General features: G+C 40.5%; 1 protein-coding gene across 7 annotated transcripts in view; it reads left to right on the top strand.

Annotated features, from left to right (window-relative positions):
• Positions 1-4852: 4852 nt before the first annotated feature.
• Positions 4853-24913, top strand: part of PPP6R3 (protein phosphatase 6 regulatory subunit 3) — a 54870-nt gene continuing 34809 nt past the window's right edge. For 2 of the 7 annotated variants that reach the window (XM_027641841.1, XM_027641835.1), the window contains exon 1: positions 24677-24801. In XM_027641841.1, the coding sequence (XP_027497642.1) occupies positions 24790-24801 (12 nt within the window). In that variant the 5' untranslated portion in view covers positions 24677-24789. Of the gene's footprint in view, positions 5324-18875; positions 19047-24672; positions 24802-24913 lie in introns of those variants that run through there. The other 5 variants (XM_027641834.1, XM_027641838.1, XM_027641836.1 and 2 more) reach the window with 5 other exon arrangements.

Raw genomic sequence — 24913 nt, 5'->3', positions numbered from 1 at the left:
GTACAGACTGTGCCTAATAGTTAGAGTTTCCCTGCCAGCAATAAAATACTACAGCCACCCAAAGCAGGCTAGGGTTTTGTTTCTGATCTGTCTAATCACAAGTATAAGAATAGTGTGGAGGTCTTCAGATTTGCACACAAGTCCCAGGGATAAAGGACTGGGATTTCACTATTTTGCATCTGGTTCAGCTTACTGTGTGACATTGGGCAAGTCACACAACCTCATTTCCCCTCATGTTCAGTAGTGCTTTGAGATCCTACTTGCAGACATGAAGTCTTTTCTATCTTGAAGTAATAGTGTCCTAGCATTAACAACTTATGTGGTAATGGTAGTATCACTTGGACAGCTGTAGTTTTAAAAAATAATTACACAAAGTCAAGATTTAGAAATATATGTACAGGAACTCTACAAGATAAAAAACAGGGCCTGTGATGTCCTAAACCTTTCCAGAATTGTGATGGCACTGATAAGATCCTTGAAAATCAGATATGTGCCAGTGCAAATATTATCCTGCCCCTTCTGAGCTGAGATGCATCCCTTACCATCAGGGCACATTTGCTCAGCATACAGGGCATGTCAACAGTCACACAGTTTAACGCTACTGAGTTGTGAAGGTAAGCTTTATGTCTACAGAAACTATACTAGGTATTTAGCTATTTTATTGCTGTAGCTGTTCTACACTCAAACTATTAATCCCCTCTCCAGATACCGTCTCTGGTGCTTGCTAAAGGTAATAATCTCATCACTCTTTTAATAACCTACCTGCTTGTACTGAGAATGCCATTTAACATTATACACTCATTTATCCATTATTTAAAATGTTTTTTTTCTGTTAACTCTCTGCACACAATTTCCAGTGTTTTTCCTACAGACTGTCATTTACAATGACAACACAACCAGAACTGCCTCTATACACTTTATATTGTGAAATATCCATTTGTTGTAGTTAGTGCAGTTACTCACTGCTAGAACATGCAAGTGGCATGACATAAACAAAACTCCCCCACAAAAGCAGACACAGTGAAAGGAAAGAAAACAAAAAGGAGACATCTAAAATAAATGTGGAATAAATACAGTCTGGAGACCTTTCTGGACTGAGCACCAGCTGAAATAACGAATAAAGAAACAATGTCCCATTTCATGTTGATTGTTTTGAGGATAATTTTTTTGGTACATTTTACTAAATAAATATGCTTGTGTGAAAATGAAAACAAAAAAGAAGTTTTACACCTAACTGTGTAGTTCTGTGCATCAGCAAATATATTTCATGCTGCTGAGTTTTTACCATGTGTTTGTGACACATTAAGATCACATGTATCTATAATTGCTGCAGCTCCACTAACTTATTCAGGCAGAATAAGATGATCATGTGTCTGAGCTAGCAGCCAACAATCTCCTTCTACTGGAAGCAACCCACTGGGCTCATGGCTTGGGGAGGGTTTCTGTTCACAGAGATTTTGTGAAGTAAGGATGTGCCATACATATACTACTGAAGGGGAACATGTGCCAGGACAGCTCTAAGTAGAATAAGCATGCTGCAACTCAATCTTTGGGAGAACCAGTAATACCTACAGAGAGTATAGGAGCCAAAGCTTGGTCAACTGGTACGAAGGACTTAAGAAAACAAAGCTGACACTTGGGCCAGCCTTTTATGCAATGGGCATTATGAAACCAAGCACCTGAGCAGCTGGCAAGAGTTTTTGCTGCGTAACTGCCTGGACAAAGCACAAAGGCCAGGCCCTGTTAGCCTGTTCACAGCTGTTGTAAATCTGATAGTCACCTTTTCCTTAGAAGCAAGCAACTTAACCTATTTTTCTGTATTTAGAGGAATGCCAAGCAGCCTATATCTTTTACGTTCTTGAACAGAATGCCATTGTGAAGGAGAAGATGTGGACTCCCTCTGATATGCAGGCAAAATTCAATCCTTACACACATAGATAAGCACACAGCTTTACCAATTATATCATCCCTTTGTCCAAAAAACAAGATTTTTTTTGTAGAGACAGGCTCCCATTAACATCCTACTCTTGTAGACCAAGATTTAAGCGCATTTCTAGCCTGGCTCACTGTTCCTCTGATGAAAAAGATTTTGCTTTCTGCAGCACCATCCTCAATATTTATATCTCTTCGTAATACAAATAACTTTGTTTAATGGGAGCAGATCTGCTGATTGATTTGCAATAAGATGTAAGTGCAGCCGTAGTGAGATTAACTTTATCAGATGAGCATGTGAAAGATGTGAAGATACATTATTCACAAGTGAGTTCCTTTATCCTAGACTGCTGATTCATAATGAGGTCAAAGAAATGTATTATTTTCCCCTTCCTTCGGTATATGAAAAAAACACAGCACTACCCTTCAGTTTTCATATGCTTTACACGAGGTGCCTGCAAGAACTATCCTATCACTAAACTATCTTTTCAGCACTGTTGTGTCTTTCCCCATTGTAATTAAATAAACAAATACATCCTTGCCTTAACCACAACACTCCTCTGTTTCTTTCCTTAAACATATTATGACCAGTAACTATCAGAATGAGTATATGCAAATATTAAAATAAAAAAAATCACCTCATGCATGATTGACACTCATTATAAAAGAGAGGTCTCTGCCACCATTCACAGAAAGCACAGCTACCCTCATAACAGGCAAGACAAATATTACTATAGTGGAAAACTGACTTTGGTGAGCCACGACAGCATCATACCCCCTTCAGCTACTTGCTTACACACATCGATGAAGAGCTGCTAACACCATGCTCTCACTGTGCCTCAAAGGAGCAAGCTTCCAAGAAAAGGAGTGTTTTATAAGTCCGTGGTGTCAATTGACAAGGACAACAGGCTTGCCTGGCTCTGTTATTATATTGGGAAAAGATGGGGACAAGACTGGAGGTGTGGGAGCTGGAACTTGTAGACAGGCTGTCTCCCTTTGCTCTAGGTGACTTTCCCCTCATTCACAGACTGGTAGACATTTTGTATAGAAAAACACCACTGCCAACCCTATACTTTAAGAAAAAACCCAAACCCACAATAAAAAGGGTGGAACAGCCATGCTGGGTCAGGCAGAACCCCCTTCATCAGCACCTTCCCTTCCAGAGATGGGTCTGGGAAGCAGTACAGCTGCCTTGGCATTGTTGACAGCCCTTGCCTTGCTGGTGCCACCTCCAATCAGCCTCCCCAAGCTCTTAAGAGCCATGCGGAGCAGAAACCAGTCAAAAGCCTATCAAAACCAGACAAAACCCATGGAAACCAGGCAAGGCAGTTACTTGATGGTAACCTGCCGCCTAAGGACGATGTGCTGTTGACCACAGACGGGTGGTCTCCTCTAGGGACATGAATGTTATCACAACAGTGACATTCTGAAACGTGGAAGGCTGCCCTGAGTGGTGAAGGGGCAGCAGCCAGAGGGTTCACCATGGTTCTGGGCAAAGGTAATTGGGGAGGCTTTGTGAGGGAAGGCCGAAAGTATCCTGGCTGTCCAGAACAAGTTCATGCCTTTAAGACACAGGGCACTCAACATGCATTGTAGGTGTTTTTTGCCAGTTGTGGGGCATAAGAGGCTGCCTGTTCAGATATGTCACCTGAGCTTTCAAGTAAAGGACCTTGCCACAGTGTTTGGCCAACCAAGGCTGTAATGCTGCAGCCACAGGCAGCAGCACTGCGGGGGACAGCCAAGGAGGCCTGTCAAAGCCAAGGAACAGCACCTGTCCTGCCTCTAACACATGTCCATTCTGGAGCACTTTGGTCTGGTTTAGGTCAGATATCAGGGAAAGGTTTTTCACAGAGAGGGTGGTTGGGCACTGGAACAGGCTCCCCAGCGAAGTGGTCACAGAACCAAGATTGTCTGAGTTCAAGAAGCATTTGGACAACATTCTCAGGCACATGGTGTGATTCTTGCGGTGTGCTCCACAGGGCCGGGAGTTGGACTCGGTGATCCTGATGGGTTCCTTTCAACTCAGCGTATTCTATGATTCTATATGTCAGAAACAGGGTGGCCAGCAGGACCAGGACAGTGACCATGCCCCTGTACTCAGCCCTGGTGAGGCCATACCTCGAATCCTGCTTTCAGTTTTGGGCCCCTCACTTCAAGAAAGACACTGAGGTGCTGGAGCAAGTCCAGAGAAGGGCCATGGAGCTGGTGAAGGGCCTGGAGCACAAGCCTTAGAAGGAGAGGCTGAGGGAGCTGGAGTTGTTCAGCCTGGAGAAAAGGAGGGGCGGGGGGAACCTCATTGCTCTCTACAACTGCCTGAAAGGAGGGTGTAGCCAGGTGGGGGTCGGTCTCTTCTCCCAGGTAACAAGTGACAGGACTGGAGAAAGTGGTCTCAAGTTGTGCCGAAGGACATTTAGATTGGATATTAGGAAAAATTTCTTCACTGAAAAAGAGCTGTCAGGAATTACAACAGGCTGCCCAGGGAAGTGGTGGAATCATCATCGCCTAGAAGTGTTCAAGAACGTGCAGATGTGGCACTTTGTTACATGGTTTAGTTGTGAACATGTTTGGTGGTGCTGGTTGACGGTTGGACTTGATCGCCTTAAAGGTCTTTTCCAACCTTAACGATTCTGTGCCTCTATAGAAGACACACCGCCGGATCTTCGGCGGCGTTGGAGGAAGCTCGGAAAAGGCCAAGTCCGGCTAAGTGGATGGGGCGGGCACCGACCCCGCACCTCCGGCACCGGAGCCACCTCCCCCATCCCGTGCCCGCGCGGCCCCCCGCGCGCCGTCGCCACCGCCTTGTTGCCAGGCAGTTTGGCGCCCGCGCGCGCCCCGGGGGCGGGGCCCCGCGCACTGGCCAATGGCGGGGCGCGGCGGGCGAAGCCGCGGGACGGGCCCCACCGCAGGCGCTCGCCCCTCCCACCGCGGCCTCCGAGCGCCGCGGGCCCGGATTGGGGCGAACGCGTTTATTTTTAAAAGGAACTGGCTTTTTCTATTGGTCGAGGAGGACATCAGTCAGGGTGACGTAACCTTGTTGCTAGGTCGGGAAGGAGGGAATCGAGGTGCGCCCGCCCCTTGCGTTGACTGGCCAACAGGGAGACGAGAGCCCGCCCCCGCCCGCATTGGAACCTGTTGCAACCGCGTAGCTGAGTGACTGACGTTCAAGGATGACCAATGAGTGGCCGAGTTGAGCACGGCTTCCAATAGAAAGGCGCGGTCCGGGGAGGAGGGCGGTGCTGGGAGGGGTGATTGGCAGGCGGGGCGGAGGCAGAGGAGGGCTCGCCGGAGCCGCCATGTCCGCCATCTTGGAGCGTCGGTGATGGTGGCGAGCGGAGGTTTTCCCGCCTGAGCGGAGGCACCCGGGGCCTGTGGCGGGGGACGCGCTGCCGAGGTACGGCTGGGACGGCGGCGACATCTCCCCGCCGTCGCTTCCAGTGGGACGGCGCTCTGGCGGCGGCTCCTCCGGGGCGGCGCGGGCCTGGCGCCCGCTCAGCGCCGTGCGGGGGCTCCGGGCTCCACTCGGGCGGCGCCGGGCCGGGGCCTGTGGGGGTCGCGGAGTCGGTCGTGCGCTGCTTCTCGCACACGCCCCGCGGGCCCGGAGCGGCCGGGGCGCGGCTGCGGGTGCTGGGCCTGGGCGCGGCGAGAGGCCCAGGCCGAACCGGGGGAGCCCTGCCCGCCCCAGCACCTCTGGCGAGGGCCTCCGCCGAGGGGGGGGTTGGTGGGACCTTTGAGTTCTAATTTTTTTTTTAACAGGGCACTTTGTTTGAATTACAATTTTTTAAATAGCGTAGCAGTGTTTGAGTGAGCTTTTACTGCTGTTTAATGCGTTTGGCAAAATCTCACCGAGGACCTGCCAGTTTTTCTGGTTTTGTTTTGCCCTGGTTGCTAAGAACTTTCCAAAGTGTAAGAGGGAATTAGTGTTATAGTCTATCTAGCATCATATGACTCTGTTTTATATGACATAAATGTAATTGAGGCTAAAGATCATTTCTGTCAGCATAAACGGTGTTTAAGTCAGAACAGTGGGATACTTTGAATGGGTGTGTTGCTATTTCAAAAAGTATTTTGAGTGGAAGAGTGGAGAAAACTTATGAGTAGGTGGATAGCTTTAGGAAGGATTCCTTGTGAGATGTTGACAATTTAGAAATGAAAGATTGTGTGACTGCTAGTCGTATTATTTAGGTTTATATCTCCTTCAGTGGATTGAGTCTAAATGTACTCTAACAGTGAAGTGTGTCTTTGGGTTGCACGAATACCTGTGTGGTTGTTTTTTTTTTTTTCTGGAAAGCTGAAAGATGGGAATTGTCCCTGTTTCAGTGTTCCAGATAGATTGCTGCAGTTATTTCAACTGCAATGTCTATTTTCAGTGCAATAGACATTCTGTAAGAGTCTGATTACTTATCTCTGTGTTATTTATGTTTTTGGTAGTAAGGCATGGACTAACTGTGGCTTGCAAGACTATTACACAAATAATAAATAACACTACAGAATTACCTTTCAATGTGTAAATCGTTAATGAGACGTCATGCAAATGTGTTATCCGGTCTGCATATTTTTCTTGACAGTTTGTATTTTTAGGTACTTGTTGAAGTTCACTTAAATGATTTGTTTCCTCATCTGTGATATGATTTGAACGCAGGTGACACTTATTTGCTTTCTGTGTGAAAAGCAGAACACATATGCAGTATTGAATCCTGCACCTTCTGAGGTACTAAAGGAATTTGTTTTCTAATACTACTGGGAGACTCTGTTTTGGGGAGAAGAACTGCTGATGAGGTCTGTTTACAGTGAACTTAAGGAAAACATTGAGTTAAGTGAAAGTTGAAGTTTAGAAATTCCGGAAAAGCAACCTGTTTAACAGGAATGCTTTTAAGTAGGGTAGTGCATTACAGCTTCTTTACAATCAGGTTAGGTTTGTATGTAAACTGCTAAAAGTGCACCGGCTTTTGATTCTTTTAAATATAAATCAACTAGCTGTTATTCCCTCATGGAATTAAAGATACAAAGTAGTTTGTTTGTGTCTGCACAGTACTACCTGCAAACTGCTCACTTCAACTGACTTGCTAAAGTGACCAAAAGTGACTTTTTCCTTCAGAATGATTCTGTGTTGCACTTAACTAGGATGATGCTCCAGCCTGTACACCACTCAGAGAATCAGATCATGTTCTGAGTAAAATTCAAGTGAATTAATAGAATGGAATCTGAATTTAGCAGTGTTAGAGCAGACAATCATGTATGTAGTTTTAGTACAAACAGATGTTTAGAGAGTGAACTCTATTGTTATGGCTCAACAGCTTTGCTTCTCTCTCTACTCAGCTTAAGCTTGATATGCATGTACTATGAAATGTTAGAGAACTGGCTCAAAACCAACCAGTATGGGATTGAAACAGTCAGAAGGGAGAAATGCTTTGAAGAACTGTCTGGTCCACTCTCTGTCCATTAATGTCCTGTTTTGTCAAAGTGCTTAAAAAGCTTTGAAGTATTTACCTAACTCTGCAGGTAGTTCAGATTACTCTGTGTTACTCTGTTGAACCAAGACATGGGTTTAGCTTCAGTGTTTCAGCGAACCTACACATCATCTTTGTAGGTAGGAGGCTTGTACTCTCCTCTCCAATAGCTGGGTTATCTTATAGCCTTTGGAAGTTATGGTGGAAACTATGGCTTTTCAGCTTGGGCAGAAGAGGTGCTGCTGTGAGCATGGTGGTTTGTTGTGGTAGTAAGGTAGGGTGTCTTAAGCACATTGTCTGCCATCTAGATTCGTCTTCTGTAGTAGCACCTTCGTCTGTGATCCTTAAGGCTGCTGTGTGCTCTTCTGTCTCATGTGCCAGGTTTAGGAATTGCGTGTTATCTCAAGTTAGTATCTTGCATCCAGATTCTAGAAAACCAGATGTCTGATGGGGTTATCCTAAAAGCAAGATGCGGAGCCATTGTTTTTGGCAAAACTTTTCACAATAATAAAACAAGTAGGGGTAAATGAGAAATAATATCTTGCTTGTGTGATCCTATTTTGTTAAGTTAAAGGAAGAGAGCAAAAAACCTTCAGAAACTAATGATCCCATTTGATCCTGATATTTTCAGGGTGGGAAGCAAGCCTGAAAGATCATGCAGAGAATATGAACATCATGTTGAAAGCACTGCATAGCATGCATAATTGTTTTTGTAGTGTGTCAGTGTGCCAGCATCTGTTTTAGAAACTATATGCTACTAAGCAACTAAAGTAAAATGTTTTTCTACTCTTGGATATTATATGTAGCTCTAGAGCTAGTTTGGGACATTTCTCAGGAAATGGGGTAGACTGAGTTGAGAGGACTGGGAAGATATTTGGTATAAACTGTTATAACCTTGTCTGTTTATGGAATAGTTCTTCACACAATATTGGCAAAAAAATCTGTTAGTGTGAAATACAAGACTCTTCATGACCTTTGTTTATTTAGTAACTTTCATGAAGTGCCAAGAACCATGTCTGAAGTGGTATATGTGATTTGGAGTGGGTGAAAAAGTTCTCAATTAACCCTTTGACTTTTCTGTCTTTATGCTGTTAGTCTGTGTAGTCATCCTCTAATCCTGTTATGTGGATATATCTTTTCCTCTTAAGCTGGAAATGCTCGATGACAAATCTGTGTGATGTGTAGTGTGCCAGCAGTGGAAAAAAATGCCAAAAGGACCTCAGTGTACAACTGTGTGGACTGGTGAAGCTGTAATACACTCTGTTGGAGGGGTGGTATGTGTTGTAAGGTGTTGGCAAAACGGCTGAGTAGCTGTGAAATGCATAGTGAGGATTTGGTTAAAGATGTGAATAAAAGAAGGCAGAGCTGAGTAAAAAATGTATGTATGTGCAAGTAGAAATTGCCCCATAGTGAGATTTGAGGGTTGAGTAGTGTCCTTGTGACATTCTTACTATTTCTTTTTGAATGAACACAGTTTTAAGTTGTGCATCTGCAAGGAGGTGGAGTACATGGCCTAGTGGTCTCTGTCCTGTGTCCACTGGGCCTTCTAGAAATTGAGCACTGGAAGACCATAGGTCACCTCTTGTCAGCTGTGCCAAAAGATGCTTTTGTACACGAAGAAAACTCTAAAGCCTTTTTATGATGACCAGACAGTTTCTGGGTGAGGCTTGAGAAGTGGCCACATCGTTTCCAGTCTGGTGATGAGGCATAGTTGGGATGGAGGATGGAAACTTCCCAAGTTTTTTTTTAAATGAAAGTAGTTTCTGAGTTTATTATATATGTTCTAGAATATAGCTGTTCCAGTGCTAAAAGCATTCAGATTGTTAGTTACTAAAAGTGATTTCTAGGCCCTCTTTATGCAGTGGGCAAGTTCCCTTCTTGAGTGACCACTGGCAGGATTTCTGACTGGGTCCTAATACATAAAATTAGATTTTGTTGTGCAAATTTAACGTCTGCTGTAGCTTTTTGGAGTGAATCCCATAATTTCTCAAACTAGTAATAGAAAGAAAGGTGCTTTCTGTAAATGTACATTATGCTGCTTTAGAAGAGCCAAGCATAAGCCCCTAGTCCTCAGTTGGGTGTTGCACATTTAAAAGCTTCAGGTAGTGCTGTAGGCAATGCCAGTACAGGTGTGATTGCATTTTTTCATTGTACTGTAACTGGTTTGAGCGTTTGCATTAGAGCAGAAAACGAGGGAGTAATAGACATTTCTAAAGGCTTGTCTTGCTACAAAATGATATTACTTCAGTGCTGCTGGCATTGTGAAAGGAGTATCAGTCACAGCCTCCACTGGGAGGATCTTTGCATCTTTGTAGCAGAGTAGTTATACTCTCTATAAGAGAGTAGTCTCTTATAGAAATGGTAAAAATACAATGCTATTTGCTTTTCTGTGTAAGTAGAGTGGAAACTAGGTGGGGAGGAGGGAAGGTGTTTTTGTTTGGCTGTGGTTTTTGTTTGTTTTTTTTGTTTGTTTTTTTATTACTAATAGTTACATAAGGCCTGAAATCATAGGTAAGGTCTTGGTGGAAAAAACTCTTTCCTTCTGTGATTTTCAGAAGTAGGGCTCTCCATATTCTGTTCTTACTTAGCATGTGCTTACTACTTTGACCAGTCTCCAATCTAAAGAGCTCAGCTGGAAGTTTTGGGTCTGGCTTGAACTGGAGTAATTCATGTTATTTTTGCTGTTGCTGTCCTGATGGACTTGCCGGATATCCAAGTAACTCTGGGAGCTAACTCTTTTAGAAAATAATAGGTACTTGGTTACATTTGAGTAGTTTAGCTGCTGCTACCAAACATCTTGGAAAAGGATGGAGAGTTTAGAGACAGCTAAAACAAAGTTGTGGTGGTGCAGGATGTTGTAAGCATCTCCTGTCTATAGGAAACCAGCATCCATTGTGTGTGGATATTGGTCAGCACACAGTCCAGGTGCAAGTGCACTTAGAAGTTGCAACACCGTAGGGGGTTCTTTCCCATCATCCATGTTTGTCTTTCTCTGTTCTTTCTGGTGGTTGTGAAGGAGGAGTTTGTCCCTGCTCATGGCAGCTCTGAGGGGTGATGGCATTTAGGTGTTCTTTCCTGTCTGTGAAGGACAGCTGTAGAAGTTACAGTGAGCTACCTATGAAGCAGTCGGTTCTTCCTCTTGGCTGTGACAGCCAAACATTCATCAAAAGATCCTTCTCTGTGTGTTCTTGATGCTGATGATGGGCTCTTCCTTACAGCTTCAAGCCAAATTTAAATAGCAAAAAGTTGTTCACTGAACAATGTTTAGATGAAATTTGTTTGATAAAGGAGGTGGTAAAGGTAACGTTAATGAGAGGTGTGCATTTCTTAATGGTCAACATAAAAAACTAAAAGTGTCTTCTCATGCTGCTTGCCTGTACTTTAAGGGCTAAGGCTCTCTTCTGGAGTCACTTATAACACAAAAGCTTTTATAAATTTTTCTGATGTGTGACTGGGGACAGAAATTGCCATTTTGCTCTTTCTCAACCCATTAATCTTTAATTGCTCAGTAGCTGTGCCAGGTGCAGTTGTCTTAATATGATTTCAGTCACAGATTGGCACATGCTTTTTTTTCCTGTGGCTGTCTGTTCCATTTTACTCTCCTGCTGTACTTAAGTATTGTTTATTTTGAGAACAAAACCCAAAGAACTTTGACATAGCAGAACTGAGTACCAGCCACACCTGGCTTGGATGCTCTGCTTCAAAATTGCAAGTTTATAATTTGAAGAAATGTGAGTTAAAAATATAAATTAATTCCTAATGCCCTGGCTACTGAATAGGGAGTTTAGTTGCACAGATTGGAATTGTAGAGATAGGATATTGAAGGCCAGCAAGAATAATTCTGAATCTCTTACATATGAGGGTGTCTGTGAAAAAAGACTCAAAGTCTGGAAAACTCATAGGTTTATTTATTTATTTATCTTAATATAGGAAACACCCTCAGGTGTTTTTTGTTATAGGAAACATGCTGCTTTTTAGGGCATAACAGAAAGCAGTGATGTTAATACTTGTACAATAGTTGTTTTTCTTTGAAAAACACTGGTCCTGTCTTCCCCTCCTCTGGACTCCAGAATTCTGAAGTTCAATTTGCAGTCCTAGCCACAAGGCTGGAGATCAGAATGCAGTGGGATTGCTTTGTTTCCTCCCATGTTGAAGTTGTAGCCCCATGCAGCCAAGAATAAAGTTATTTATAGATGTAATAGAAAATTTATATCTATGGTACTGATCTCTTTCTCATGAGAAAGCGAGATTATAGGTTATCTAAATGTCAATTTTTTTAAAAACTTATTGGAGGTAGTGAAGGTTGAGCATGAAGATTAAGGTATTCTCTGGAAATGTGAATTGGTAACTGTGGTGTTATATAGTGGAATTACTAAGCAGCAGAATGCAAGTAAAAATGGTAGATGTATAGTGGGTTTTTGCAGATAAAAAAGTGATCTCAATTTTTTTGTGGGAAAAACTGCAAGCAATAGCCAGAGAATCCATCCCCCAAAAACTTAAAGCAAACTGACAGTTGTAAATAAAAAAAGTTAGAGAGGGGATAAAATCTTTTTTTTTTTTTTTTTAATTGCTACTAAACCACCTATCAAATCTTGTCTTAGACTTTCAAATATTTCAAACTGAGTTAATTTCTGTACCACTTGCCACAGTAGTGACTTGACTTTTTGGAATGGTAATAAGATTGTCTTGGCAAAAGTCTATATGGAACCCTAAATGTTAGCTAAAAGAATAGAAGACTTAAGTTCAGGTCTTAAATAAATTGATTTCTAAGTTTTTCAGCTCAGCAGGCTATTCCTCTTTAGACCTCTATCATGTAATGCTGTTATAAATGCTATTTTAAGTTCTGAGCCAGCATTTTAAATGGCTTAGTTTCTTTGAAACTCCATTCTTCAAATCCCTTGAGTAGGCAAAGGGCACAGAACTATCACGGTAGTTTTCTGTAACTAATCTGTCAGTACAGTTTTGAGCCTTGCCTTTGGATTAGTTTTAACATTGTGTGTTCAGTATTTCTTAGGTAATAAAGTAACACTTGTTGAGACTCTTCTTGCAGCAGGAGAAAACTGTTGGCAGGTACATTGGTAGTTAAGAGAAGAAACTTGTAGGAAGGAATGGATGCTAAAAGTATTGTGGTAAATTACTGTGTGGTAGCCCTCTCTTGGAAGGGTGGGAAGGAAATGATAGAGGAAACAGGCAGTCAGAATAAGTCATTCCAAAACAACATTGTTTCCCTTTACTATGGCATATTGCTTGAATGACTTTTTTAACTCTGTTTGCAAGTACATACTAGTGCACTTATGATATTGCACAGCTGATGATCACTTCAGTGTACAAATTTAGAATTAAGTAATCTCGCTTTGGGAACGGTGTTATTAAGAAATGCTGCTGAATGTCTGAGACAGACTTCCTGCTTGCAACCGTGATGGAATTTTGAAAGGCCCTCAGACAAATGTACTCCACTTATGCTCCAGAGAGAGGCTTTGAAGCAGAATTTAAAAAAAGGTTATTTTGAGGATCATAGAGAAAACGGTAGGTCTGGCATTTTTTTATGAAACTTCAGGGTTTTTTTCTTAAAGTAGGGTTAGTGTTACGCTTGAAAGAAGGTGGCTTATTCTGTTAGGCAATCTTAATTTTTCTAGTATTGTCCATCAAAATAGAAGATTTGCATGGTGAAGGGAAAAGTCTGTTTAATTGAGACACCAGAGGCATCTGTGCCTGAAAAATGTGGTGTAATTGCTGTGTGTGCTGTTTGTAAAAGCACAGCATGGCAACACTCAGGTTACTGGAGTGATTTGCTCCAAAATGTGAATTGCCCGGGGGCTTGGGAAGTGGGAAAGAAAGGCAGTATTAACTTAATAGCCCCTTCAGACTTCCATGCAAAAAACCTTCCTGGTGATATTTCATTATTTTGCTGTGTTTCTGATTTCTTTTCTAGAACATATTCTTGCATATACCTAAATAAAAATCATAAGCATTCATTAAACTGACTTAGATGAGACTTGGAGAACTCTTCTCACTCAAAGCAGTATTTCTTAGTTTTGTAAGCTGAGTCTCTCAGGAAAGTAAAGCTAGTCACGCTTTTTTAGTGCTTGTTTACATAATGTTGGGCAGGGTACTTTGTAGCATTTTGTATTACAAAAAAAAAGGTGGTAAAATGTGTGTGGAGGATACTGAATTCAGTTGTCTTAGTCTTTGAGTGATACATTAACCCAACTGCTTGCCATCAAGTGCTTAATTGATATTTCATATGTATTAAAATATTTTTCTTTCCTAAGTACTTACCTTCATCCTTGGAATATCTGCAGCGGTGGGGAAACTTGTATAGACTGTTGTTCCTGAGTATATGGAGTATATTCTATTTAGAAAAGTAGTGTGTTCTTACTTGTTTAAAGGCTCAGCTGAAGCCATAACATTAGCAGTAAATTAGGGAGAATTCCATGTGGCACGACAGCATTTTTCTAAATGCAGATCCCAAAATCTAGATAAGCGAGTATGCTAAAGTAGCATCACTTCCCTTGAATCCTAGTGCTGCTACTGTATTTTATTTCTCTTGCTTGACATTGGAATAACTTTTCTACTTTTTTCCTAGGGATTGTATTGATAAACATGAAAATAAAGGGATTGTAGAAAAATGTATTGATGGGGCTTAAGCTCTTTGGTAAGTCAAGTTAATAACCTTTGCCCAAGAGTCGATCAAAACAAAACATTTATTTTAACTTGCTTAAATTAAAGTTTAAAAGAGGTAATATCTTCAGCTTTTCTTTTCATAGTGCTGGACCTGCACACTCTTCAGAGTGTTAGGGATTCCAGCTTCCAGTTTGAAAAGCAAAGCATGTTTATGATACTGTCATTAGGGGAGTATTAGCCTCTGTATGCATCCAGGGTGGGTTGATTAGTTATGTCAGTCTTTGCAGGATATGGTAGCACAGAAATCACAGGTAATATTACATTTAATGACTCATTTCTAAATATCCTAATTAAAAGAACTTGAGAACTTGCAGCTGCCAAAAGTTATTTCAATGGTTCTATAAACCTTAGTATGAGGGAAATCAGGAAGATAATGTTATCCACAGCCTTTAACTAGTGCAGTTCATGTAACCTGCAATGAAAGTGCAGGTTACCTGAACAACAGGTCCCAGAAACCTTTAATGAAAGTGAAGAGTCAAACAAGAAGTTAAGAACTGCTTGTTTTAATTTTGAAGTTGCTGTTTTAATGCAGGAGTCCACTCCAGTTCTGGCAGCAGCTATAGCTCGCTATGTGAGTGGAGTGTCAGGAGGCAGGACATTGACAGGGTCCACTTCTGAACTGCAAACGATCTTAAGTATTCTTTTTAACAAGACTGAGATTTTGCATGGAAAAAAGAAAGCTAATAACAGACATGAATGCACTGTCTGTACAGAAAGAACACTGGTGTCCTGGTTAGAAATTGCTGAGGTAGCTTTTTTCTACCTCTGTGTATTTTTCATGTGCCTCAGAATTTGATTTGCCTCCAACTTTCAAAGTCTAATCCACAAGGGGAGAAGGAAGATGAACTTGGAAAAAAAAAATCCAAATTCATATTCTCTTTGAACTAATACTAGTGAACAAAATAGAATAAATGCTTATAAAGGAACCTCTGGTAAAATTCAGGCATCTAAACTTAAGGCCGTGTCTTTAAGTTACAGTAACTGTTTCTTACATGTTCAAACAAAAAAGTTAAAGTTTACTCCTGAAGCAGTCAGTCAGTATTACTGTTTTTTTAATATTTTCAGAGTAGTAGTACAGAAATTCAGGACTCATTTACCCTTGCAAGTTATCAGGTGCTTGAGGCAATAGTAGAACTGGTGTTGAATTGTCCAAATTCAACCTTATACATGTTATTTATTGTATTCAGGGGAACTTTTACTCTGCAGTCTGAGCAGGCTTGAGATGATACAATTTGAGGCAAAGATGGAAGAATCAGCTCCTGACTGGCCTGGTATGTTCCCTCTTCTTTGGCTGCACTGGCCCTGGTGATTGACAGACCCTTTGAGCTGTTTCAACCTGTGGACGTGGCACAAAAACTTTTTTCCTTCTTCCTCCACCAGCTGCATTTGTCACTTCTGAAGTAGGTTTTTCACTTGGAAATGTCTTGGCAGAAGTTTCATCAGTGTTGGGGAGCCAACAGAGGGAGACTGCACAGCAAGGGGTAGAGCAGAGCTGCTTTGCATAGCCAGTTTAGCTTCCTAAAGCACTCCTGTGAGAGACTGTGAGGAATTTCAATCCTCATCCTCATTTTGAGTGGGAATGGTGACATTTCAGCATACAAATGTGTCCTCTGAGCAAGGTGTTTGGAACTGATAGCCAAAGCAGTCAAAGTTTAAGTGAGTCTTAGCCTGGGATGCTTCATAGTGTTTAAAAATTGCCTTGGTTATAATGCACATTTTTCTATAAACTTCATTAGTTCACAAACTAGAATTCTAGGCTGGGTCACATGCACTGATTTCTCACCCTTCAGCTACCTCCACCCTATAAATTCATGTTTGTGGACAACACTTTCAGGCCAAGTTTCTTTGAGGACCATCTATTCAAGGGGTTGCTTAACTAAAAGTTTTTGGAAGAGATGTTCCTGATTAATGTCTGTAGTAAACCTTAAGATGTGAGTGTTCTAAGGAGTACATGTTACTCTGACTTTTCTCACCAGACATTTGGAGAGGTGTGGTAAGGAACAATGCTGAGTCTTAAATTCATGTTTCTCTGTGCTCTGCCTAAATTGAACATTAAACAGTTTTGTACTGCTAGACTGTAACTTCACTGGGGGATCTTTCTGGGCCAGTGGAAGAACAGAAATAAATCTACTATTTTGTACTTGAGTGTAGTGTTATATATAATTACTTGCTCTTGTTCTGGCCTAAAGAGGTGATAGAACTAAACCACACTGTGTCCTGTGCTTCCCATTATTAATTGCAGTCCACATGCTTTTACTGTTCTGGAAGAGATGCTGGTGTTCTGGTAGTGGTTTTGTCCAGCTTATATAACAACTTTATTTCAGATATAGTAGGTTATATAAGTTACTGTTTTGAATGCATGCAGTGAATTACTGTAAGAGCAGCATTATTCAGTAGCTTGCAGTTCTTGCAGTATTTTACCAGGATGCAGAAATACTGCATTTTTTTTCTATAAGCAGAGACAACTATCTAGTTTCAGTGTTTGGACCAGTAGAGATGCATGGGAATGGTTTTAGAAGTAGACATGGCCCAGTTCATATGGCATTAATAACATTTGTTTAGTTCTGTTTATGGCAGCTGGTCACATAGTGGTTATGGTTAACTTCTCTGTCTAAAAGAGTGTAAATCAAGTTTGTTAGGTAATACTTAAAACAGACTTTACCATGCTGTGGATCCTACCTTGGGTAGCTGTGTTGTGCTTTATTTTTTAGGTTTGTGAGATAAACGTGAGCATGGATGTGTTCCTAGTTGCAATGATGGGTCTTCATAGTATTCTGGTTGATTGTAATATGTATATGTGACAATACTTCCCCCCTGCCTTTGCATATTACCTTCAGGTCTAAATTTTTGATACCTTCCATTATGATACCTTCATCACTTCTGTGTGACAGAGCCACGTTAATGTGGCTGAATTATTGCTGAATGTAAACCATTCCTGGATATAGGAAAGTCAGATTTAAATAGACTTGAACCTCATCCAGTCAGATGATTGTTTTCTTATTATTTTAAGGAAAGAATTGCTGCATGGCTTTTTTGTTAGTGTTTTTGTTTGTTTGGTTTTGTTGTTCCCCTTTATCCGTAATGAAACACCTAATCCTGCAGATAGGAACAGTTTGAGCCAATAAACCATCTGTACCACTAAGTGGAAGTCATTCTTTAAACCAGCCTCTCTACTCCTGCAGATTCTGAGGCAGACTGAAAAAGTCCTGAATGACCAGAGCAGGCTTCTGGTGGAACACCCTTCACAGAGTGTGCTATAATATGTTCTCTCCAAGTATCTTGTTAATTTTGATTATACTAGTGTTTCTAGTTTGCTATGTAATCCTACTGTATTGAATTCAGAAGTGAACTGTTTTGGTGCTAAACAATGGTATTTAGGCACTGAAGTTTTCAAGCAGAAAGTGGAGTAGAGAAATAACAGAAAGACATCCTTGTAAGGGGAATAATAAAAGTGGTTTTCATTTGGATAGTTCAAACAATGGAAGTCTGTGGATAGTGTCTTAAGAATGTGTAAACTCTTCTGAAAGTGCATTAAGCTAAATGGGCTTCTTTCTTTGTTTCTGCATGACATAACTGAGGAAGTAATGTTCTCTCCCTTTTTGGAGCTCTGCTTCTGAGCATAAGTACACACTTAAAATGCAGAAATAATGACCCAGGATACTTCAGTAAAGTGAACTTAGTGCAGGTAGCTGGTTTCCTTTTTCTGCTTTACTTAATCACTTGACTCACAAGGGTTTGGGAGGTCTATCAGACCTGCAGACCTGAAGGTCTACAGATGAAGAATGTGTGTGACCTTTGAAAGAATTATGGCCAGTGTGTAACATCAAACTTCATGTGTGTGTTAGTTACTAAAATAGCCTGAGAAATTATATTTAAGGTCCTTTCTGACCCAAACTGTTCTTTGATTCTGTGATCTTTAGATTGATAGGGGCCATCTCTTAAATCATCTGCAAAGATCAAAAACCAACTTTGAAAACACAGCTCCTTGTCTTTACCATGGAAGGTGTAAAGTTAAATCATTCTTCTCTTTCGCTGGGTACTTGAAATGCTTTTGATTTTTTTTTTTTTTGCTGAAGATGCTTCTCAACCAAATACTGAGTAGTCACTGACCTGAGTTAATAAACATTCTACTGATTCTGCTACCCTTCTTAGTTGCTAGTATTTATACTTTATTTTCTTAAAGGGTGACTGAACGCTGTCTTAATACGGTTGTTCCTTTGGAAGCCTATATGTGGTCTGTATTGTTTTTTTCCAAGTTAGCCTGTTTTCAAATTGAAAGTGGCTGAATTCTTTGTAGACTTATGCTGACATAACTGGCGTTCTTAATGTGTGTTAGTTTATTTCTGTGCAGGCTTGTGGATAAATCAGATGTTAATATAAGAGAATAGTTATGAGGATAGGAAGAAACTTACTGCAGAAAGCTCTGGCAGTGGGTGTTTTAGATCTAGATCTGAAGATGTCATGTTATGGGAAATTGCTAATAGTTTATAAAAAAGTCTGGATTTGTGTTAGATTTCAGTCAAGGGCAGATTTATAAAGGCAGTTTCATTTCAGTGAGGCAGTGAAGTTTCTTGGAAGGGAATGTTTAAAGTTGGTTTAAAAGTAAGTCTTTCAGATGACAAGCTGCTTTTGAATTTGTTTTCAGTGTATGCTCTACTGAACTGACATTTCTTCCTAGCAAGTTGTTTCCTTCCTCTGTTTGTGTTGTACTTGGTGCAAAACAATCCTTAGTATTTATTCATGCAGTTGTCAAACTATTGACTAGAACGTGTTAACAGTATTAAATTATAAAATTTTTTTTTGTCGTTATAGGAAGAAATCTGCTTCATCTAATTCAATGCTAATTCAGTCCTGCTAATCTGCTAATACTGTAGATTGAAAGATTTTTTTGGTGTTGCCAGGATACCCTGTAATGGGCAAGGAGCCTGAGAGAATACAAAACGTTCTGATTTTTTAACTTTTAAAAACTTTTGTGTTTAACAGGTAAGAAACTATTAAACTTCACCTACAGCAATAGATCTATAAGGCTTTATCCTTAAGCGTACAGAAACCACTTAAATTTCAAGTTTTTCGTGTCCCCAGTGTCCACTGAAGTCTTACCTGATTTCTGTAGGCTCACATTTACCACCTTCCAAGCTGCAGTTCCTTCTGCAGTTCAGGCTTTGTGGCCATTCCTTACCTTTTCTTGCAGCTTTTTTCAGACTACTTTCTAGCTGACTGGTTCTGACTTTGTGTTTTAACCCACCCTGCTGTTGCACTGTCTTCTTTCTCCACCCTGCTTTGGCTCACTATGACAATCAAGGGTTGGCTAGACACGCTGTTGTGGATATTCTATATGTTTTACAGTGTTTTACTTTTGTACCAGGAAGTATATCTGCTGCCCAGCCTTCTTTGGAAGACTCTCAAAGCAAATGTGTTCATGAGCTGACATATATTAGGTATGAGTGATGTTTAGCACTATAGGTTATTATACTGAAGTACAGTAATACTGTCTTCTGCAATTGAATTTTTTGTACTGAACTGCATGTTTCAGTGGAAAAGTATCTTCCAGGTTAGCTGGGCATTGTGTAGCTTGCTTTTTATATTATTATGGAACTGTGTGCTTTTCTTGGTGCATAGATATCTTCGTTACCATTTTGAAGCTAATTGGGAGAATTCAGAAAAGGAAAAATCTTAACTGAATTCTGTGACTGATGAATATTTTAAATGTGTAATTGTTTGGCAGTTGATGTGGAATTACTAGAAAATGATTCATCTTCTCTACTAATTTGTAGTTAATGTAGATAATTAAGATTTGTATTTATTAACACTTATTAACCTGTGGTTTGAGATAGTGTAAGAATTGACAAGGATATACTTGTTGCTTGGTATAAAATTACTGTTGCAGTTTCACTGCAGACGGTAGATTGCAGCTGATTTTTGTACTTCTGAACAGTTATGACCTCTTGAATTCTGGGGGATTGGTGTCTTTGAGGAAATGTTAGTTTGGACTTACATACTTCAGCATGTCAAAGCTATTGATTATGGGCTGTTTGGTCATAATAGGGGGATGTGTGTGTATGCACGGGGGGGGGGGGTGTGTGTGTATATAGCAAAAAGTCACAGGATTACAGAATAGTTAGGATTGGAAGGGACCTCTGGAGATCATCTAGTCTACCCCCTTGGCCAAGGCAAGGTCACTTAGAGTGGGTGAGGTAGGAACGTGTCCAGGTGGGTCTTGAATGTTTCCAGAGAGGAAGACTCCATGACCTCCCTGGGCAGCCTGTTCAGTGCTCTGCCAGCCCAACATAACAAAGTTCTTCCTCACGTTGAAGTGGAACTTCTTGCATTTTAATTTATGACTGTTATGCCTTGTTCAGTCACTGGACACCACTGAAAAGAGTAGCACCATCCTCTTGGCATCTGACTTTGAGACATTTATATGTATTGATGAGATCCCCTTTCAGTCTTTTCTTCTCCAGACTGAACAGGCCCCGCTCCTGCAGTCTTTCCTCATAAGAGAGATTCTCCAGACCCTTCGTCATCTTTGTGAACCTCTGTTGAACCTTCTCTGGTATCTCCTTGTCTGTCTTGAACTGTGGAGACCAGAGCTGGACCCAGCACTCCAGATATGGCCTCTCTAGGACTGAGTAGCAGGGCAGAATCGCCTCCTTCGACCTGCTGGCCACACTCCTCCAGATGCACCTCCTGGCCACAAGGGCACACTGCTGGCTTATGGTCAACTGGTCATCCACAAATGTGTATTTATTGTTCTTATGTAGGTAGAAGTGCAGCTAGTGTGCATAAATGTGGGGGAGGGTTGGGTGGATTTAGGGCCCCTTTTTGTGGGATTGCTCCCCTGTTCCCTGCTGCTCCCCTGTTCCCCTTGGGCACAGAGGTTGCCCTCTACCTCCCCTCATGTGCCTGAGTTCCAACCTGCTCTTATCCCATGTCTGGGGTCCCCTGGATGAGATGGTGGCAGCAGTTTTGTAGGAGGATCAGGGGTCCTTGATAACCTCCTATTGTGCAGTCCCCTGTGCCCAACAGGCTGAGAGAGGGGGAAGCATCCAGAAATCCCACAGTGAAGCGAGAGGTGCAGCCAACCTGCACAAGATCTCCTAGCCTTCCATGAAAGAATTGTTTGTTTGTTTTGTTTCCCTTTTGATATCTCTTCTAGTTTGCTATGCCCTTGGACTAGGAATTGTGTGGTATTAGACATATGTATTAAATTGTTGAGGTAGAAGTGTTTGTATTTTCTGTTCTATTTAATTCCTAATAATTTCAAACTATTTCTTGTCTCCTTTCTCCACAAAGTTTCTTTGAAACTTCACTAGCTTATAATAAATAATATAAGTAATGGAGGATTTCTCAAAATTTAATTTCTTCTATGTCTCACATTGGTGACATGAACCAGGCTGCTCTGACACCGAAGAAACAGCTACATCTTATTTTGCATTCACTTGAGACTTGTATTCTAAGTCAAATTGATCTTACATTTTGTTTAAGAATTGTAGCAACTGTAGCATGAAAATTCTCCTATGTAATTGCCTTTATTCTTTTGTAATTGCTGGGTGTAATGTAAAGTCCTGTAACTAGATCTATGGACTTTGACCAACACCTTATCTTTCTAGCTAATAACACTCAATAAACCTCACTTCTTTGATTGAAAATAAATGTATTTCAGATAGGTTATTGGGTAAGTATAGACTCTGTTGTATTATTTGAAATATTTAGAAATAAAACTAAGGAATGGTTAAGAGCAGAGTCTTCACACTACTTAAAAACCATACTGTTTTGGTGGGATAAATTAGATAAAGAATTCCTTATTTTTCCTTTGAACTCAATGCAGAAGAAGCAGTATAAGTGTGTTGCTATATAGGGAAGATTTTCTTGCATTCATAAAGTAAAAAAGTGGGAAATTCAATTACAGCATAACTGTCTTGCTATAAATTACCATTACCTTATGGAAAAAAAATTGTTTTGGTCCAGATCTTTAAGCTAGAATGCAACTGTTTTCTCTTTTTGCATTATTTGCTCTCAGTTCCAGAGTAAATGCCTGAGTGCTTAATTTTCCTGTTAATAGTTCATGGGCTGTTTAATGCTCTGAGGAATTGTGCCCCAGCCTGCTAAGGACAGGCAGTGAAGACAGCAAGTTTACAGAGGGTGGTGCTCTGGCTGGGTGCAACAGGCAGTTTAAAAATTAGCCACTGGTGTGTCTTTGTCATTTTGGATCACTGCTAATTCTCTTTAGCTCTAAATATTTTTCAGACGTACATTCATGCTTAGTTTTGTTTTGGACAGATGATCCACTTTCAGTGTCAAAATAAGCATTTCATAAGTGCTAGTGCAGTGTCCTTATTGTGGTCCACTGATTGGAGAAAGGAAAAAACCCCTCAAAAATGGAATCTAACTAAGTAAACCTAGAGAGCAACTAGTTGAGGTTATGTGAAGCTGGCAGAAGGGCACGCTCGGCATTTAAAATAAAACTATTAATGTGTTTAAAGGTCTTGGAAGATAAATTCTTATGCTTTTATCATGAAAAATGTTGGTAAATTATCTTCACCATGACTTTGCCGTTCCTCAAACCTACCTACTTACTTGGTTTTTAAGGAGGGAAGGGCTTGTTTGCTTTGGAAATGTTTTTATCATTAAGAAATGCAAGACTGTCTTAAAACCTTTGATGGCATCAAGGATTGCTTTGGTGGTTCTTGCATCCAACAATAGGTTGTCTTTTGATAATTGCTACACAGGATTTGTAAAAACCTGTTTTGCTGAAGTAGGCTACATCACTTAAGGTGTGTTTCAGTCATGGAAAGGTTTGTTTGTGCAAAAGTAACTGATTTTCCCCCCCCATCTGTGCCCTTGAACCCTACAGTAAGAAAATATGGTGGTACACAAAGAAAAATGACAGTTAGGTTCTGAGTTTGGGGTTTTTTAATAGTACAATTCTTGTTACAACTCTATAGGTAGTATTTCTCAATATTACAATATTACAAAATCTCAATATTACAAAATTTTCAGCTTGACACTGGGACACTCAAAGCTTCTCTTGCTTGAAAAATGAAACTGGGCATTGCAGTAAAATCTGTGAAGATCCTACCAGAAGATCTGTGTATATGCCTTTAATGTATATATCGTTGTCAGGTAAAACAGCCTTCAGCTGGCTACTGAGATCCTCCAGGTTTTCCTTCTGAGCTGGTCTAGATGCCCATGTCTGCTTGCAGCTACCAGTGTGGAAGTATGAGGTGCCAAGTTAGAAGTAACTCACTGTAACACACATTTCTCATGTTTGTTTAACCTGAATATGACAAGTTTAACTCAAATGAGCAGCTTACTTTAGTTTTCTTATTTATTGAAGACTTCTGGATGCCTTCAAGACTTGTTAGTCTGTTTTGTAAAAGATTTAGTATAGGAGATGTCCAAAATTAAACCATATGCTTTTCTGACTAAATGTGGAATTCACATCTTAGTCTGGTAGCTTGAAAACATGAATGTCTACATTCTGGAAAGGTGTTTAACAGCTATTATCACTTGAAGCTACGAGAAACTTACTGATAAAATTGTTACCAACGGTTTCTGGTGGAGATGCCTCACTTTTGGAAAGAACCACTGAGTAGTTACTGTTAAAAATACACAGGGTGTCGTTTATTCCCTTGTAGTGGGCAGTAGACTTCGATTCAATTTTTGGTCTGAAAGGATTGTTTCTAAGCTTTATTTCTTCCCTTTAGCAAATAGTACAAGTGAGAATTTCAGTTACCTGTATCTCAGCAGTTGACAGGCTTTCTTTGCTTTGTTGAACTACTTTTTTCCTTTCAGATATAAGTCAAGTGTTTACTCATGGAGTGTTATTCAGCATTCATTCAGAGAAGAATTTGTTCTCAGTATTAACCAAGAAAACAAAGCAATGTTTTTCTGGATATTAGGTGTTACTTAGGATCTTGAATTCTCATAAGTTGTGCATCAGCTAGTTGATGTAAACTTTTGTAAATGCTGTGTAATGAACTGGATGTCAGTCGTGCTTACTGGAAACTTTCAGAGATTATGGAAAACTAGCTGAAGTTACAAAAGTTACAGTCAAATGCATGAGACAGCATCTTTAACACATTTTTTCTTTCCACATTTGAGAGTTTTTAACATTATTCTGGACTGGTTTGCTTGTTGTAGTATCTGATCTTGAGCATATCTCATATTTGGTAGTCTTTTGTATCTTGCATTAAATCCAAATGTGTTTTTCTGCTCACGTTGACAGTGAAGTAAGTAACACTGGGAGTAACGCAACCCATTTGACTTGTGGAGTTTTTTGTAAATTTGCAAGTAGTGAAATTCTAGGAGGAGCAGACTTTTGATTTGTGGACAGAAAACCTAATTCTAGCTCTGTTAATGGGAATGAAATTTGAAAAAGGATGATGATAATTCAGAATTTCAGAATTTGTAGATTTTGGGGGGGAGGGTAGAACAGTAGGTTCTGAGAAAAATAGCAATAATGTGTTTTGGTTTTAAAACTTCCATTCAACACTGTGATAGGCTGATTCTAGAATACTGCCAGTGATAGTGCCTAAGAAAATTCTCTTCAGGGTTCCTGGATTTCCCTTTGGCACAGTTTATGTTGTTTATTTTTCCTTATTTCAAGGGACCTGGGCTCCTGTTGAGAAGTGATGGAATAATCTCTGGCCGGCACCTGACATGTTGAGGGAGCACCCCCTAAAAGAGCTTTCCTGGGAGACAGTTTGTGAAATAACGCAGTAACATGTTTGCAGTAGTATGCCTCTTTTTTTTGTTGTTGCTATTTTCAATTGTTGAATTTCTCTTAAATAAGTAACTGAGAAATCCATTAAATACTACTGAAATGAGCGTTAATCACTACAGAGGTA

The sequence above is a fragment of the Corapipo altera genome, unplaced genomic scaffold, assembly GCF_003945725.1.
Source record: "Corapipo altera isolate COAL_440 unplaced genomic scaffold, ASM394572v1 23b, whole genome shotgun sequence".
NCBI lineage: Eukaryota > Metazoa > Chordata > Aves > Passeriformes > Pipridae > Corapipo > Corapipo altera.
This window is presented reverse-complemented; position numbering and strand designations above follow the sequence as displayed.